Raw genomic sequence first — 18,095 nt, forward strand, 5'->3', positions numbered from 1 at the left:
TTATCATTAAAACAGTATAAATCTGCGAATATGTGAGTAATTCAGTGAAAGGTTGACAATGGGAAAAATCCCACCTATGTCAGGCCAACCTGTCCATTGAGAAAAATTCCATGCACCACAACAAAGCTTGGATCCATCTATCCATCCTTCCATGATCCATTCATCTATATATAACTTATGGTTAATAAAAATGATGAATTGCAATGAATAAAGTGATGACACAACATTACTCGTGCAACACACAAATGCATGCTGGTGTTTCAGCTTGTGTTCCACCTGCAACCCGTTTTTGGAGTTTAGCCCAGCGCTTGCTGACGCGAGCACGCTGGAGGATGAGTCAAACCTGCGTCATATGGTCGTGACGAGACATAGGAGGGAATTTTGCCCCTTCTCTTTGCTCCATCTTTTCGGAGGATTGTGCTGCACGTGGAAAGCAAAGCTCTCGACTGCCAGTTAACGCGACACAGCTCCTCCTTTTCAATGTGCTGGTAAATGGTCCACGCGCACTTTTTGCGTGTCGCGCGCGTGGCAGGGATGCTGCACACGGACGCTGCAGCGTATCATCCATCCATGAAGAACCTCTGCGTCGTGTCCTAACGACCCTGAAACACACCCGAGGTAAGTGTTTGATTCTTGAATCTTGCCTGATATATTCTCTGGTTTATTTGTCGTCATGTGGCACACACGCAAACACACACTGCATCAGACATAGCACCCCCCTCAAAACGCCCCCCTCGCATGCACACCTGGGAATACGTCGTCTTGGATCATTTCAATGTCTCTCCATCGCTTGGGAGAGACAGTAGGCAATATTTGATGCGTTTTGGTGGCTCACAAATATGACCTTGACAATTCATTACAGAGGTCGTACAGGCAGCAGATACCCATGTCTTATTTTACCATCACATTGATTTTTTTCTATTTAAACACTGCTTTGTATCTTGATTTAGGGGTTAAATATAATTTTTGTGACCAAGTTCTTGAATCCATTTACTTTGGTAAAATATGTTTTCTTCAATGAAATGGATTTGTAATGTCAGTTTTCATCCTCGTTAAATGTTTTTCTTGCTCGCGTTTAAAAATATGAATAGCATGTAGACTAGTGGTTCGCTAGTCACCACGCGGTTGCAAGTTTTAGAATTTTAATCTCAGCTCGGGCCTTTCTGTGAGGATTTGCCTGTTCTCCCTGTGTTTGTGTGAGTTTTCTAGAGGTACTCTGGTTTCCTTACACATGCTGAAAAAAGCTTGCTATAGTGTTAGACTTGTGTAGATTCCGTGCCCGGACGTTTGGTCGCTGGTTTTTTGGTCGCCGGTCAAATGTACTTAGATATTAAACAGTACTTAGATATTAAATTCTCTCTCATGAATATAATTTTGAGAGCTGGTTTCAATAGTAAACTCTGTCACCATTTGATCGGTGACCAAAAGACCGGCGACCAAAAGACCGGCGACCAAACGTCCGAGCACCGTAGATTTATGCCAAAAGTTAGTTAGTATGCTTTAATCAAACTAGTATGTATTAATGGCTTGGTCCTTTTTTCATGCAATCAACCACTCACTGCTCATCTCTCCTTTTATTAACTTCTGGTACCAATGGTGATGAAAAAAAAATAAAATAAAACGGTGGCTTACTATATGTGTAACACACAGATGTGTCCCAACAAATAAAGCATGGATTGTTATTTACCCTGGTAAAGAAAGCACTTCCCAATGACAGCTTGAGGAAACAAATGGGTGATCAGAATCTAATCCCGCTTGCAAACATAAGCATCCAACAAAACTCAATACATTTATAGCCTATTCTTTCAAAACCTGCTCTTTTCTGTGGACACTTACCTATGTATTAAGCTGCTCCTGACAGCCAGAATCCCACACTTGCAACTGCGTCGCTAACGTGGCATTTGGAAGGATCAGAATATTCAAGAAGGATCAATAGAGCGATATAGTTTTGTTTATGTTCTAGAAAAAAATAAAAGAGTACTAGATGACATTGAGAATTTAGTTTTTACTGTGTTCCATTAATGGGCAGACAATGCCTTGAAAGGGAATATGTCACTTTCCCTTCCCTTTCCTTGAGTGTCATCATGACAGATAAGAATCACCCCGGTCCCTGCCGCAGCACGTACCCTTCCCCCAACCAGATTTTAAGCCATCTCCACGGTAGAGGGTTAGAGCCATTGCCTAGCAACCACACTAAAAGTCCATCAGATATGGACCATAAGGGAACCCTTCAACCTGTAGTGTATTACGTTTGTTTGACAGCGAGGACACAACTGTCGTATAGTTTTCATTTTTCTTTGCTAATGTTCCTGCTACATGGCTGTACACTATTTTCCAAATTTGCAACATCATTTTTTTTCAGCATGTGAAGTCCATCGAGTCTGTTCACACAGAATTGATAACCTGACAATGTTGTTCTTATATATTTGTTTTTATCTTATGCCAAGTACATCCTGTCTGTTATGCAAGTTGGGAACAAATCTTAAAGTGAGTACTGTTGTCACATGTAGTCTTCAAAATTTGTCACTAACAGTGAGAGTGTTCTTGTCAACAGATTCAAAATAACTCTTTCTTTCATATAGCTAGTTTGGTAGTTTAGATCATTATTCTCCAAGAGTTTGTGAGTGTTTGTTCACTCCAAACTGCATTATGCATTGTGACTTTAATATTTATTTGAGGCTTTTGCACAGTAGGCTCATTGTCTCACAATATTTTCATGTAATGTTTCGCAGCACAATGATGGCAGCCATGCTGAGTGTTTCTGATGACTCAAATCCTTTCATGGTGTCTTTGAGGTGGTAGAGATGAGGATGCACTTGCTCAATAATGTCTTACTGACCTTTTTATATTATGGGTGGTCGTTTCAGTCAGCATGATAGCATTCATTTTTTGTGTACTTGCCGTCCTTCATTCATTCAGTTCTTTCGTTTGGTTTTCTGCGCTTTTCTTTACCACTATTTTTATAAATTTCACAACAGTAAGAAGAGAAGAATGCATAGTTAAGTCACCGAAATGGCAATCACAGTTATCCAATAAAATTGTCCTAATTGGGTTTGTGTGCCAAATTAGTAGAATTTCAATTTTTTCTCATTTGTTAGTACGAGTGAGAAAGTCTAAGTAAAAGCCAATATTACCAGGAATTTGTTGACTGACATGGGGGCAGACCATGGTGGTACCATTTCAGCCAATCAAATATGGGTATCCTAAATCTCCCACTAATCTTTGTTATGTCATCAATAGCTATAATGACATTTACTTGTCCCCGAGTATCTTAGTATTTATGTGCTTGGCGATATATGAATTTCAAATTTCTAATATTAAGAAAGCGGTAGGTGGCATGATGTCTTTTTGGTGAGATTCTTAACGTTGTCAAAAAACCTTGCCCCTCAGTCGAATTTCATAAAATTTTATTAGGTTACGTAAGTAAGAAGGAACAGGTATTAGATTTCAGGGAGCAAAAATGACTGAGCCGGAAATTGTAACTCGAACATTAAGACACGACATGAAATGAATTAGTCAATTTGTTAAACTCCAAATGTATAACTGACATCACATTGATTATGCCCATTAATTGTCATTTTTGCATGATTTTCTCCATTAATTGAAAAGAAATGTACAATCTGCCTTTCTTAAATACTTTGAGCAGCTGTCTTTTACTTTACATTTAAATGTAGTACGTGATATTTTGTTGTTCTTAATTTTTGCTGGGCATGAACTAAATCTTACACTTAGTTTCATATGGTTACAAACCACTGAGCAAGACTACCACACATTCTTTTTGGAGCAGTCATCACATGAAATGACACGTCCTACTGCTCATGATTTTCACATGACTTAACTTTGGAATAATAACCTCTACTAGGCACTCGTAATGAATCGGATTAGTGAAGTACTTCACTCACTGCTGCTGTTGTACTACTGTTTTCTTTTGCATAGCAGAGGACCATGCACTGGAATAAAGTATGTGAAATATGATGCTGTTTTGTGTGTGTGTGTGTGTGTGTGTGTGTGTGTTTTAATACAATTACTACTAAAAATTTCATGATGATTCTGCCTGTGCATCAGTGGATCTAGTTTTCTGAGTCAGCTTTTTAAATACAGTCTTGTGCGACGAATTAAAAGTTAGATTTGTTTAATACGGATACGGTTTGTGTTTTGATATTCTCTGCATTGGATGACAGTACCATGCATCCGACTTTGGAAAGGAATATGATGATGTACTCACAACACATGCAAGTGATTTGTACTATTCAAAAAGGCTAAAAAAAGGATTTGACGTTAACTTAAATATAGGTTGGTTGTATGTAAATATCGCCAATTTGCTCTGAACAAAAACAGAAACTCCAGCAAATTAGTTCAACAGGCGATCTGGGAATAATCAAATGTGCAAGTGCTGTGCAATTTACAATATGCGAAATACAATGACAAACCACTAGTGCTACAATGATTCATTTATTGAAATAAAATTATTGCCCTGACAGTCTAATTCTCTGGCTATTTGTCTTTGCAGAGGCACAAGTGCCATACATCTCCCAGTGAGACACCTCCCAGGCTACTATATTCGTCCTAACCACCTATCCGCACCCCCTCTTGGAGCTCTTTGAGCTGCCACGTGTGTCTCCAGCCATGCCGAACAACACTCGAGTAACCCAGCTGGAGAACAGCAGTGAACCGGTTACTGAGTCCGTAGCCAACCTGCTGTCTCTGGAGCACCCCATGGACTATAAAAGCAGTCAGATGAGCATGGGGCTCAGTCCAGGTTCTACTGCACCAGGAAGAGCCCTCCTGCCCTCTCCGGACCCCGATGCTGAGGATGGCAGGCCGGCCTGGAATAATAAACTGGAGTACATTCTAGCGCAGGTTGGCTTCTCAGTGGGATTGGGAAATGTCTGGAGGTTTCCATACCTGTGCCAGAAGAACGGTGGAGGTAGGTGAAGCCCTTCAATAAGCTATTGCGTTGTAGCAATTCTTCAAAATAGAAAAAAATATATGTTGTACCACTGTTCAAGGTCGTTTAGGGATGAGTCAAAATGGCTAGTTAAATCAAAATTGAATTATTGGGCAATTTTAAGACTTATTGTTCCATTTAATCATAGATATGTTCATTAAATTCTTATTGGAATTGATTAATTCCAAAATTTGCCTCCGAGAACTATGACATCATTCTTGCCGTATTTTTAACAGGGAAAAAAAGTCAAATGCCATGTTTTCCTTACTCGCCTGATGTAGGTGCCTATTTGGTGCCCTACTCCATCCTTCTGCTCCTCATCGGCATCCCATTATTCTTCCTGGAGCTTGCCGTGGGTCAAAGGATCCGACGTGGGAGCATTGGCGTATGGAACTACATGTACCCACAACTGGGCGGCATTGGAGTTTCTAGTCTGATGGTAACTACATATATCACAAAACACTACACATTTTTGTATTGCTGGACTTTTGGTGAGGTTGGAATGGATTTAAGTCATTTGCATTCATTGTAATAGGGAAAGCTGGTGGTCATAGTGGGAAAAAAATCATTTCATTGGGTATAAATATATTACTTTAAACAACCTTATAGAAAGAAAATACCACTAATATCTCTCACACCCAATGAATGGATTTAAGTCATTTGCATTCATTGTAATAGGGAAAGCTGGTGGTCATAGTGGGAAAAAAATCATTTCATTGGGTATAAATATATTACTTTAAACAACCTTATAGAAAGAAAATACCACTAATATCTCTCACACCCAAAAACATTCACACACACAAACACAAAAATATAATTTATCACAAACTATACCATGTACTCACAAAAACATATAAATAAACCCTGACGCGAAAGCCCATAAAATGCTCATGCTTATCCCCTCCTACATGCACACTCACATATAATAAAACTCTCCCACACACAAAATTATCACCATAGCCCCCCAAAAAATCATGCACAAATAACACTTGTTCATGAATGCACACCCACTCACACGCAAACAAATGTTCTCAAATTTGCACTCCAAAAAAGCATCCATAAATGGAAAATTCTCAACCTAAAGATTTGATAATTTTATTTTAGATGCCGTGGGAATATTTTTGAGAGTGAGTTATCATTTTCCATTGTGCGCAGTGTGATGAGACTCCATCCATCTTGGCTAACATAAAGGAGAGAGACAAAGCTGAGCGGGTGCGGTGTGCGACGTGTGTCGTTGGCCAGTTATAAATAGCACCTTACCCAAGACTGCTGAGAGCAAACAGCTCAATAATTCATTGCCACTCACGACCAAACTGACGTAGGCTCAGCACCCCCTGGAGATTGAATAGAATGTTTGACATGACCTCACATTTTAGATTTCTTGTTTTGCATTACCTTCATTTTCTTCCCACACCAAATACAGTATAATTTATGATCATCTGTGTTTATGGGATAAACTGTTGAAAGAATCAGAATTCCTTATTCAAGATATTGTAGCTTCATTACCATTAAATCTGATACAACATATAAAAGACTAGAATATATACAGGCAAGGCGGCCCTGTAGCCGAGTGGTTAGCACCTTGGCCTCACAGTTCTGGAGTTGAGGGTTTTATCACAGGTGGACCCTCATTGTGTGACTTTGTTTTAGTCATATTGACCACTAATGTAATCACCTGTTCTTTGCAAATAGATAAGGTCACGTCAGCAGTTTACCTGATCTCAAATTAGTTTGTCACACTTGAAGCAAACTCTCTACTGTCTTCCTGGCGGCAGGTTTGCGGTTTCGTGGGTCTCTACTACAACGTGATCATTGGATGGAGCATCTTCTACTTTTTCCAGTCCTTCCAGTACCCGCTTCCTTGGGCTGAATGCCCGGTTAAAATCAACGGAACCCAAGCCAGTGAGTGCACTAAACCCAATGGACTCATTTTCCAACATGAAAAGACATACGTATAGTACAATGAAACACTTGGTGGTAGAGCAATTTTAACCCATTCCCGCCATTGACGATGAAAGCGTTCCCTTTGAATTCTAACAGCAGAACAATGTGCCCTCTTAATTGGCCAAAGTAGAGGACACAAGTGCATTTACAGCGCAGTAGCCAGAACTCTGTGAAGTTCCCACAGCCACATTTGTTTGGTTATTGCAGTCATGGAGCCAGAGTGCGAGAAGAGTTCAGCCACAACTTACTTTTGGTACCGTCAGACGCTGAACATCACTAGCAGTATCGACGACACTGGGGGCCTCAACTGGAAAATGACTCTCTCCCTGTTGGTGGCTTGGATCTTGGTGTGCTTGGCTGTCATCAAAGGCATCCAGTCATCTGGGAAGGTATTCAGCTATTACTTTACCCACTTTTACCATGCACTGTTGTTATTGCAACACTGAGCAAAATGACTTCTGTGTCTCTTTCAGGTGATGTACTTCAGCTCGCTCTTCCCATATGTGGTACTTTTCTGCTTCTTGGTGAGAGGTTTGCTGCTGAAGGGTGCGGTGGATGGCATTGCACACATGTTCACCCCCAAGGTGAGAAACCAAACTGTAGGCGTGTAAATTGGCAATGGTGATAGTACATTGACCAAGTCAGTGACTTGTAGCAAATCGCCCTAATGAGTGAATGTGTATTTGTACAGTTATGCAACTCTGTTTCAGCAAACAAATATATAAAATTGTGAGTTCTTTTCACGTCCTGTTATTAAAACCAATGTTTGGTAAGCTCAGAATGGCTTGCTGAAGACCACGTTTTCAACCCCCCCCCCCCCCCCCCCCCCCAGATCGATAGACATGCTCGTTTCATTTCATATTAGATGACTGAGCAGGCATTCCAGTCACACATTTGTATAGAAAACATTTTTAAAAATCAATTTTCTGTAATATACAACCATTATGCAGCACTGTGATCTCTTCTACCTCAGAATCTTAATGTTTGTGGCCAAAAACTGAAACAATGGTCCAATGAAGAATCAAAATTCTCCTTGCGTTAAATTGATTGTTTCTCGATCAGATTAATGTTTGTATTTTAGGTGTTATGTCTTGAGGTGCTGCAGATATGGATTGGGTCTTTTTTCCTATCGTTTCAGCTGGAGAAAATGTTAGAGCCACAGGTGTGGCGAGAGGCGGCTACCCAGGTGTTTTTCGCACTGGGACTCGGCTTTGGCGGTGTCATCGCCTTCTCCAGCTACAACAAGCGGGACAACAACTGTCATTTTGATGCCACACTGGTCTCCATCATCAACTTTGTTACGTCCATCCTGGCCACCCTGGTGGTGTTTGCCGTCCTGGGATTCAAGGCAAACATCATGAACGAGAAGTGTGTCGTGGAGTAAGTATGTCGTAGCTGGGGAAATGTTTTTGTTTGCTTTTATTTTGAATCTCTGTGTCGCGCAGCATATTTTTTCCTTTCTTTTAAATGTGTTTGTTTGTTATGCTTATTTGTTTATTTGTCACACACTTCTCGCTGTGTGCAGGAATGCAGAAAAGATTCTGGTGTATGTCAACACCAGTGTATTGAGCAAAGAACTCATTCCTCCTCACATCAATTTCTCGCACCTGTCTACGGAAGACTACATGGAAATGTATGGCGTCATTAAAACCGTGAAGGAGGACAGTTTTGCCCAGTTGGACCTTGATCCTTGTATTCTGGAGGATGAACTCAACAAAGTGAGTGAGGCTTCTTTAATAGGAGACATCAATACATCTAATTCCACAGCTCTTCTTCTGAGCCTATCTTGATAATTATATTAAATTTAGCTTACACAGTATTGGATGCTGGTCAAGCATGAAGCATATAAGAACAATAATTGTGCTCCTTAATCAGTTCAGTAATTTAATAAATCCAATCACTGAAAACAAACATAGCGGCAATGCGTCCGTGTTAGAAGTCACAGGGGCCCTAATTAGAAAATCTAACGTGACATGTTTTCTGACACAATCATTCAGGCCGTGCAGGGTACTGGTCTGGCCTTCATCGCCTTCACAGAAGCCATGACACACTTCCCGGCGAGCCCCCTCTGGTCCGTCATGTTTTTCTTCATGCTAATTAATTTAGGCCTGGGAAGCATGATTGGTACCATGACAGGCATCACCACGCCTATCCTTGATGCCTTCAAGATTCGCAAAGAGCTGCTGTGCGGTGAGCTTTAGCCATTGGCTCTTTTTGGCAACTTGAAGTTGGTCAAAGTTCTGATTGTATGTTTGTGTTCCTCAGTGGTTTGCTGTATTATAGCCTTCCTGTTGGGTCTGCTGTTTGTGCAGCGCTCAGGGAACTACTTTGTCACCATGTTTGATGACTACTCTGCGGGTTTACCCCTCACGGTTGTAGTGATTCTGGAGAACATTTCTGTGGCTTGGATATATGGAACCAAAAGGTGAAAGTGATGGAAAATGGCTGAATGATCAGATTTTGGTTGTACACACGTATATGGATGTTCAAATAAGTATATCAAGGAACTTTGGCTAAAACCTTATCCAATGAATCGTATTTAAAGTATTTAATGCACCAGCATGCACACATTTGGAAAACACAAGCACTTTTAGCAACACAGATGAAGTTCAGAAATGGCTTTGAAAAATGAAGCATTTGAAATGATCTCAGACAATGATTACATCTTTCCTCTCCTCTCGCAGGTTTATGCAGGACCTGGAGGACATGCTAGGCTTCCGACCATACTCATTCTATTACTACATGTGGAGATACGTGTCACCGGCCGTACTGGTGGTCCTGATTGCGGCCACTGTCATCGAGATGGCCATCAGTCCTGCGGGATACAATGCCTGGGTGGAGGCTGAGGTCAGTACAGCATGTGTGTGCTTGAAATACACTAATATAATAGTCCATAGAAGAGTAATGAGATGCACTGGCCGAAAGGTGGTTGCTTCCTGTTGGTGGACACCAATCAATGAATTGTAAATATTATTTTTTTCCCCAAACAAGTGGATCATTGGTGGTCAGGAACCATTCAGTGCTGTCGTCGGAATTGCCAACCTCATCTGCTTACCATGACATCTGTTTTCTTTCCAGGGCTCCGAGCGTTTCCACAGCTACCCACCTTGGGCTTTAGCCATGGCATATTCCCTTATTGTGGCCGCCATGTTGCCACTGCCCTTGGTTTTTCTGGCCCGTCACTTTAACCTGTTGTCGGACGGCTCCAACAAGCTGTCTGTGTCCTATCGAAAAGGCATGGTGAAGGACATGTCCAACTTGGAAGACCAGGACGAGCAGCGCTTTATTCTCGGCAAGAATCTCCGACAGGCGCCTTCCCCCGCGCCCACTCAACGTCCCTACCTGGGACCTGGCGGCACACAGGAGATGACCAACACTAACTACGGTACCAGCACCAAAACAGGCTACCAGAATATCGGCTCGCCAGAGTCTGAGCTATAATGGGCCAAGCTTGTCGTCTGGTTGAGGATATAGTTCCACTTTCTGATATTTTTTTCCATCCCACCTTTACCCATCTGGTGAAACCAGGTACTGTATTTCTACTGCTCATTGGCTTATTTTCTGAATACAAATTAGAGCTAAAGTTGCTTGCACCCTCCACTCACACACACCCACTGTCTTTGTCACTGCCCCAGTTACAAATAATGACCAAGGCCTAAAACTTGCTGTGTTACCCACCTGTCAAAGATGAGCATCCATCTTGGAATTTGTTTTGAGGCTCCCCAAAGTGCGTCCAAGAAGACACACATGTTTATGTACTGTCCCTGATAGAGAAAGAGCACAATACTTTATCTCTTATACTTCTTCTACATTTAAAAGTTTTTGTACAGGACGACTTTCACTAAAATTCACTTCTAGAAAAAGTATTTATGGCAGAAGATAGAATATACTTTTACTTATCACTGTTTTGAATCCAAACTTCTTCCACTTTCTCTTTATTTGGAGATTGCTTACAAAAGAACAGTTGAGAAGAACCATTGGTAAATAAATTTAGAAAATCAAGTATAATAGTTAAGGCAATTAAAGATACAGAACACAGCCTTAATTAAAAAACCAAAACAATTATGAAACAAAAATAAGGGCTCATGCTTCATGCTGTGTTAAAAGCCAAAAAATAGAAGAATGGGTTAAAACGTTGTACGCTAGTTTTGCACGTGAAGTCTAGGGAAGGCGAGTAGATCCATTTTGAGTTTTGAATAGGAAAAATGAAATTTTGAGTGCGCCAGCGGAGGGAAATCCGAATAAAGGTTCACTTTTGCATATTCCAGTTAAGGGGCAAGTAGCAGCATTTCGAGGAGGGAGAGAACCTGTCACAAAGACACACCTCCAGTGTATAAACAATAATAAATAGTATTATACTTATAGTTAATGTTCTTATCTATGTCTGTACTGAATAAAATCACACATTTGTATTAGATGTCAAATCATGCTACGCTAATTCCAACCACATCGTACATTATTTTTCTCAAAATCATTTTAAAATAAGCCACATTACTTTTCAGAGTAACAGGCAGACCTACATCGTAGTTTATGAGGTAAAAATGTAAATATTTTGACCCTCTCTCCTTTACTCATGAAGTGATTAAAAATTTGAGAAACAGCACAATTAATAAGCAAATAAGGCACAACAAACTATGATGATGATGATCAAGTTGATTATCTGGGTGGACTGGGCTCAAAGTCAAAGGTCAATTGTTACAAGCACATTATCCTTCGTGCAAACATATCATCGGTTAGCCTTATTGGATACATACTGTACGTATTTGACTTTTTTTTCCACAATGTGAAACTATTCCCGATCAATAAATATAGATACATATTCTACTGGAGCAATGATAACACACATATTAGATGAGTAAGCACATTAAACGCCCAAATATTTGTGTATAAAATCTTCCATATTATACACCCCAAAAGTCACTTTTTATTTATTTTTCTAAAAATCATAGCACACCGTTTTTTTCCATTTATTGAATGAAGCACAAGGTTTGTAGTTGATTGGGTCGATAAGGGAATTGAAGTGAGACTTTTGTCTTTTGTTTGTGTGTGGCCCAGGGAACCTTCAGTGTGTAATAATAGAGCCATGTTGCCTTGGAGCGGGGTTGGGGGTGCCTTGACAACCTGCCTTAGATATCAAGTACATCAAGGGTGTGTAGTCACCTGCACATTTCTTTTCTTGGCAATAGATAGATTCAGTTCCAATATTGTTCACTTCTTGAACATTATTTATAGTAATATATTTGGTTTCCACAGCACTTTTTTAAAGGGACACAGAGGAAATATCCAGAATAACAGAGACAACAAATTTGTAGGAACTCCCGATCCTCTCAGTCAGTCACAAACAACATTGTAGAAAACTGTCTGATCATCCTTTGTTACCACTATAACTTAATGTAAAACTTGTATATCTTTGAAACCTCACCGCCACCTTATATTTCCCAATTATCGAAACTTGCAGAACTGGCTTTCACATCTCTAAATTAAATGTTTCAAGTACAGCTTGACTTGCATTCAAATTTTAGGAAAGATTAAATCAGGTCAAATTGTATTGTAAAGGATTCAATTAAGGTTAATTCAGAAATTTTAATTAAAAGAATCTTACATTTGGGAGCACTCTTAAGTGGTGGGTGGCACTGTGTAGGCTGTTTTTGTTACAATCCAGCACTGTAACCACAAGGTGTCTCTGTTGATCCACAAAGAGGCTCCTTTGGCCCCTCCCTTGTTCAAAAGCTATTGGGTGATCAAGTGTGTCGTTCCCTTGGCAACGATGATGCTCATTTGATGGTGTTGAATGACTAAAAAAACAAACAAACAACACATACGTTTACAATAATCTTCCATACAGAAGTAAAATCTATTTCAAAAGCAAAAGTTTTCAAATTAAAAATAAGACGAAGTCGAATACACCATTTTAGGAACCTCTGACAAAAACGTATCTTCTTCAAGGCCATAGATGAAGCACACTCAAATTAAAGCACATTTGCCTGAAGCACTAGGCAGAAGCCAGGTCTCACTACTTGAGGGATTAGCTCCTGCAGCTGGGAAACTAAAAATGTTTGATCAACCAGTCAGTCAGCCTGCCATGGTGAATTAGGTAAGAAAACATATAGATCTTGTCAGCTGTTCATCTTGGCCCAAGGCTTAAAAGCACACTGAAGGTGTTAAATACAATCCTCTATTTGCCAGACACAACATTCCACATATCATTCCTTTAATTGACAATATAAAAAGTATCTAATTATTCACATTTTAATTTGATTCTCGGATCAATTTCATGGCCTATGAAGGACAATCATGTTTGAAGCGTTACTGCAATCTGCTTCACATAATTCATCTCACACAGTTTTTTCCAAGTCATTCCAATGCAATGGCCATTCACTCATTCATTCAACCTTCTGTCTTGCCTATCCTCTGAACTTATCTATGGATTTCATTTTTGGATGCTAATAGAAAACAAACAATGAATGTAGACAACACTGTTGTTTTCATTGTGGACGTTCCAATGTGACGCACTATTTTGTTCTTTTATCTACGATGTTAGAATATGCTCTCACAATTCTGCACAGTTTCCACTGTTGGCACAATTACACCGTATCGGCTAAAGTGCCAACACCTGATTGATTGACTGATTGATTGATTGAAGACTATTACAATACATTCATCCATGTTGATGCGTACAGTTTCAAATCCGGGCTTGGTTTGTCTGTTGTGTTGTTTGTGATAAATATGTAATGCATATCGAGCCATATCTATATAGCTTCAATTGTACTTTCGCTAAACTACACCCCCACAGACAATGTGGTCGTTCATGGAGAGGATCCTTTGAGGCTTTCCTACCGGGACTGTTGAATTAGATGTCACATTTTATGAACTTGCAAGCTTTTGATGGATAGACGGTAGATATCCAATTAATTTGAACAGGGAACATTGACTATGTGTAAATGCTCCTGTTTCAGAGACATTAACAGGACTGGACGTGCTTTCCGTTTCGATTGGGAGGGGCTAGCAACTATCGAATAAGCCTAGACAAAATGGAATGGTGGCAAATGGGTTAATTCTGTTCAAGCTTTGCCTATAATTTCCCCTTTGCTTTCCTAAATTTTACATGAATAACCATTTTTTTGTAAGAACATTTTAACAGGCAACAATAAGTCTATACAGTAAACCCCTTATTCATTCGCATTGACCATTTTTAAAATTGTATTTATTTACTAACGCCTTACATTTTCACAAGATACCGCCTAAACACTCTCTTAACCGGTTATGTTAGTGGGCAAGTAGCCAGAACTAGCTGAAGCAAGAATTCAATTGAGGTCCTTAAAGGTCATGAAATGGCTGGTGGAAAAATGGTTATTGGTATTTGTATGGGCTGTGAAACAAATTTTCCTTACACTTCAACTCCATTTTATTCCAACTCAAGTAGGAGCCTACTATTTCTAACCAATTTGGTACAATTAATGGTAAAGGTCCTCTGAAAGTGGGGTGAAGGTCTTAGCGAAAGCAAATATGTATCGACTGGGTGTTTCAGTCTTGATGTGGCAAAGCATAGTTCTACTATTTATTTTATTTAAAATGTAAATCTGGATGTACATTCCGATGTATCTACAAAGCGTATTAGTGTATACTTGAGGTGTAAATAATAATTGTATATTTCCAACTATTTTTTTGGATGTACAGTAGTTCATTTAATCTTGCTTCGCTGTCTGTCTGTCTGAATGTATGTGTGTGTGTATGTGTGTGTGTGTGTGTGTGTGTGTGTGTGTGTTTAGGTGTGCAGTGCAGTGTCAAATCTGTGTAGGTTTTTTGTGGTGTTGAGGTGTCATTTGTTCATGGGATGTACACTTGTGGCTTGTAAGTGATTAATGTCTTCAGGTTTCACGCTGGCAAGAAACTTTGTCAGTGAAATAGAACGTTTAGATTTGCTCTGATTTTGTGGGGCAGTTCAAACTGTGCAACTCATGATGATATATGGAATAAAAAATAATCGCTTTATTTGAGTGGTTATCTTTGGTGGCCTCTCTTTTAGGATTTTGATGTTTCAATGCACAACATAGACATAAGCTTCAAGACCTCTTCCGAGTATCAAATAGTAGTACACAATAATGTGGTTCCACACTTTATAACTCTGGTTATTTTTTCATTGATTTGTTTGTGTAGTCGTTTTTCAAATGTATTTATTATTTCATGTTATTGTAATTTATTTTGTCTTCTAGAAATATGTTCATTGATAGATTTTACTTTATTCCAATACCTTTTATTTTATTTCATGATTGAAAAAGTGTATTCAAGCTGGTCTTTATTATTGATGAATTTATCAATGTACCATATCCATGACTTTACTTTACTATCCCATCATTTATTATATTTTTATTTATTTTAATAATGGGTCTCATTAACTTTATACAGTATGTGTTTGTTTCCAACGTGGTCTTCTAATTTCAACCCCCAGTTCAAATGACACTTTTTCATATGTAAAAATGTTTTGAAATGTGTATGGAAGGAACTATTAAACCAACTGTAAGAAACACGAATTTCTGCTTCAGAAATATTTTCCATATACTATAACCAACAAAGTCGCCTTGAGGTTCATTCGCCTGACTTCAGTGCAGGTAGACGCAGGCTCAATTCCCGCTGCTGGTCGTATGATTGTGAGTGTGGATGGTTCTTTGTAACTCTATGTGCCATACGACTGACTGGCGACCAGTCTAGGGTGTAGTCTGCTTTTCGCCCGAAGACAACTGGCAACCATTTTGAATAGGGATGGTATAGAAGCTGAATGAATGAATGAATAACTGATAGAGAAGACAATGGGAGAAATAAACCTAACAACTACCAGGTGTCTTGGCTCATCCACCAATATGACAAATCACCAAAAATGTGTCTGGTCACCATGGCAACGTCTGTGATGTCATTCAGCAAGCAAGCAGTTACTGCACAAGAAAAAAAAATCACCCCTAAGCCGTAAATTTACGGTCAGGTTATTTTATATCGTTTCTATTGACACTCTTTTTTTATAGACTGGTAACACTCATCAAAATTACTAATTGTATGAATCACTTGGAAATTGGAAAAAGCAGCTTGAATAGGATTCCATCGTTTGACAGTTGGGGGCTACTCAGTTCAATTAAAATCTTGAAAGGCAGAAAAATGACACATTTGTGTCGTCAAATAAATTCCTATTGTCACTGTGTGTGGTGAAAAAATCACATGTTTATGTGCTCTATAGTTTCTGAATATTATAATATCATTAGATAATAAAACAGGAAAAATATTTTAATGATATATTAACTAAATCCAAGAACATGCTGGTTGGTGTTCAGCCTTCTCAATGAAGCTACTTCCAGTCATGAAAACTCCTGTTGTGTTTGTTTCTCAAAAACAGCAAAAGTGTTTCTGGGTAATTTTGATGTTCCATCACACAAATTGACTTTAAAATGGTCCATTTGACCTACTACATCACAAACGGAAGAAAAGCAGGATTTGGCTTATGGTTTGTCGACAGCAGGGATATGGACAGCCTATGTATTTGCACTAGGTCAGCACTGATAACATTCAAGTTTATTTATGTTTCATTAGCAGGTACACGCCTTTTGTACTCGTTTCTTCTGAGCTGTCAATTTAATCTAATGTTCCATTGCTGTAGGCTTTCCTCAAATCAATAAAGTTTAACTCGTTCAATTGATATTAGACAACACACAACTGCAGCTGAAGGGTGTGTATGCAAAGGTCAGGTTGGGGTGCAGCTTCCTTCAAATCCACTTTTATAATTCCATTTTTTAGATGAATTATATTTGAACAATGCATTTCACCCATGATAAAACTTCAGGTTCGGTTCAGACATTTTTTTTGGAAAGAAAATAAGAAAAAAAATAAGAATTGGAACTCCCTTTATGATATGTGGTGTCTTTTTGGATCATAGCATCATAGTGGATTGGACAGGTTTGTGTGTCCAGCAAATATTTAAATTCCAAAATTCTAAGCAAAAAAAGTTAAACATTGTAAACAGCAAAGCCATCTACAGTGAAAATCATACTTGAGTACAACCTCTTTGAAAAAGTAATATTTTTTTCAGATTTGTTATTTCCTCAAGAAGATTGAGAACAACCCAATGGATACAAAACAATAATAATGATAATAATAATAATAATAATAATAATAATAATTCTTATTATTATAGTGGTTTTTGGGGAGTTTACAGAAATGTCAATGTCATTTTCTCAAAACCTGCCCAACTGAGTCGTAAAAAGATGGGTGGGTTTTGTTCACATGTAAAGTGCCATTTTCCTGGAAAGACTCGCTGCGGGGGCTGAGAGATATCAGTCATATTCTCACACAGCTCTCACTCAGCTGCTGTCAGCCTTTGCAGACAGATGGTCCCGTGCCAGGCTTGTATACAGTCGAACGACGCGACAGATAGCCAAGACAGGACAGGACAGCTTGATACTCTTGAAACAGCCAAATCCCGAGCACACACAGCTGAAGGGGAACAACATGATCTGCCTGGTCACTGATTTTAGATGTTCAAGACTAAATTTAGAGAAAATCATTGTTTGTAATCTTTTTCCCCTTTGTCTTTAACATACAAAAGAGTCAACTCCGTGCAAAATAAAGTATAGAAATGCAATAGAGCATGACATGGATCTTTAAAAATCACAGTGCTGGAATTCACTTACTGCTAAAAGGTAACTGGTGCAATACTTTTTTGTCCTAAAATAAATAAAAGTATGTAATCCAATAAAACAGATAACACAAATGGAACAGAAGGGACCAAAGTTAAATTCGTGGAAATAAATTTGAGCCAGAAAGAAGGTAAATCCATTAGTGACAAACCATGACTAAAATAAATACTAAATGAATGCGTGACTCATAAGTGTCAGTCTTGATGGAAGATTTACAGCAGCTACATTTGCATGCTGTCAATATTTTGGTTAAGATAAATGCTACACTGTGTTACAAATTTGCAATACTAAGAAAATGTTATGACATGAATGGCATGAAATAAAGTAAAGGTTAGCAGCAGTTACCTTCTTTCAGGAAAATTGGTTTAGAGTAAATGTATTTTTCACACTTATTGAAACCATTTTACCTTTTAAACTGACGACATCTGTCTAGACAAGTGTTTGTGACTTGTCTGTGGATTCTTTCACTGAAGGCTGCAAATGAGTATACTTGAAAAAGTTTTCCCTACCTGTCAATATGCTGG

General features: G+C 39.0%; 1 protein-coding gene across 1 annotated transcript; it reads left to right on the forward strand.

Moving 5' to 3' along the window:
* The first annotated feature begins 309 nt into the window (after positions 1-309).
* Positions 310-12,852, forward strand: slc6a17 (solute carrier family 6 member 17). The gene is made up of 12 exons (XM_077717472.1): positions 310-618; positions 4,511-4,927; positions 5,230-5,387; positions 6,724-6,850; positions 7,100-7,281; positions 7,366-7,476; positions 8,031-8,272; positions 8,418-8,610; positions 8,890-9,082; positions 9,158-9,317; positions 9,577-9,739; positions 9,971-12,852. Exons 2-12 carry the CDS (start codon positions 4,627-4,629, stop codon positions 10,331-10,333), a joined length of 2,193 nt encoding a protein of 730 aa, XP_077573598.1. The 5' UTR covers positions 310-618; positions 4,511-4,626; the 3' UTR covers positions 10,334-12,852.
* Positions 12,853-18,095: the final 5,243 nt, after the last annotated feature.

The sequence above is a fragment of the Stigmatopora nigra genome, chromosome 1 (assembly GCF_051989575.1).
Source record: "Stigmatopora nigra isolate UIUO_SnigA chromosome 1, RoL_Snig_1.1, whole genome shotgun sequence".
Classification (NCBI taxonomy): domain Eukaryota; kingdom Metazoa; phylum Chordata; class Actinopteri; order Syngnathiformes; family Syngnathidae; genus Stigmatopora; species Stigmatopora nigra.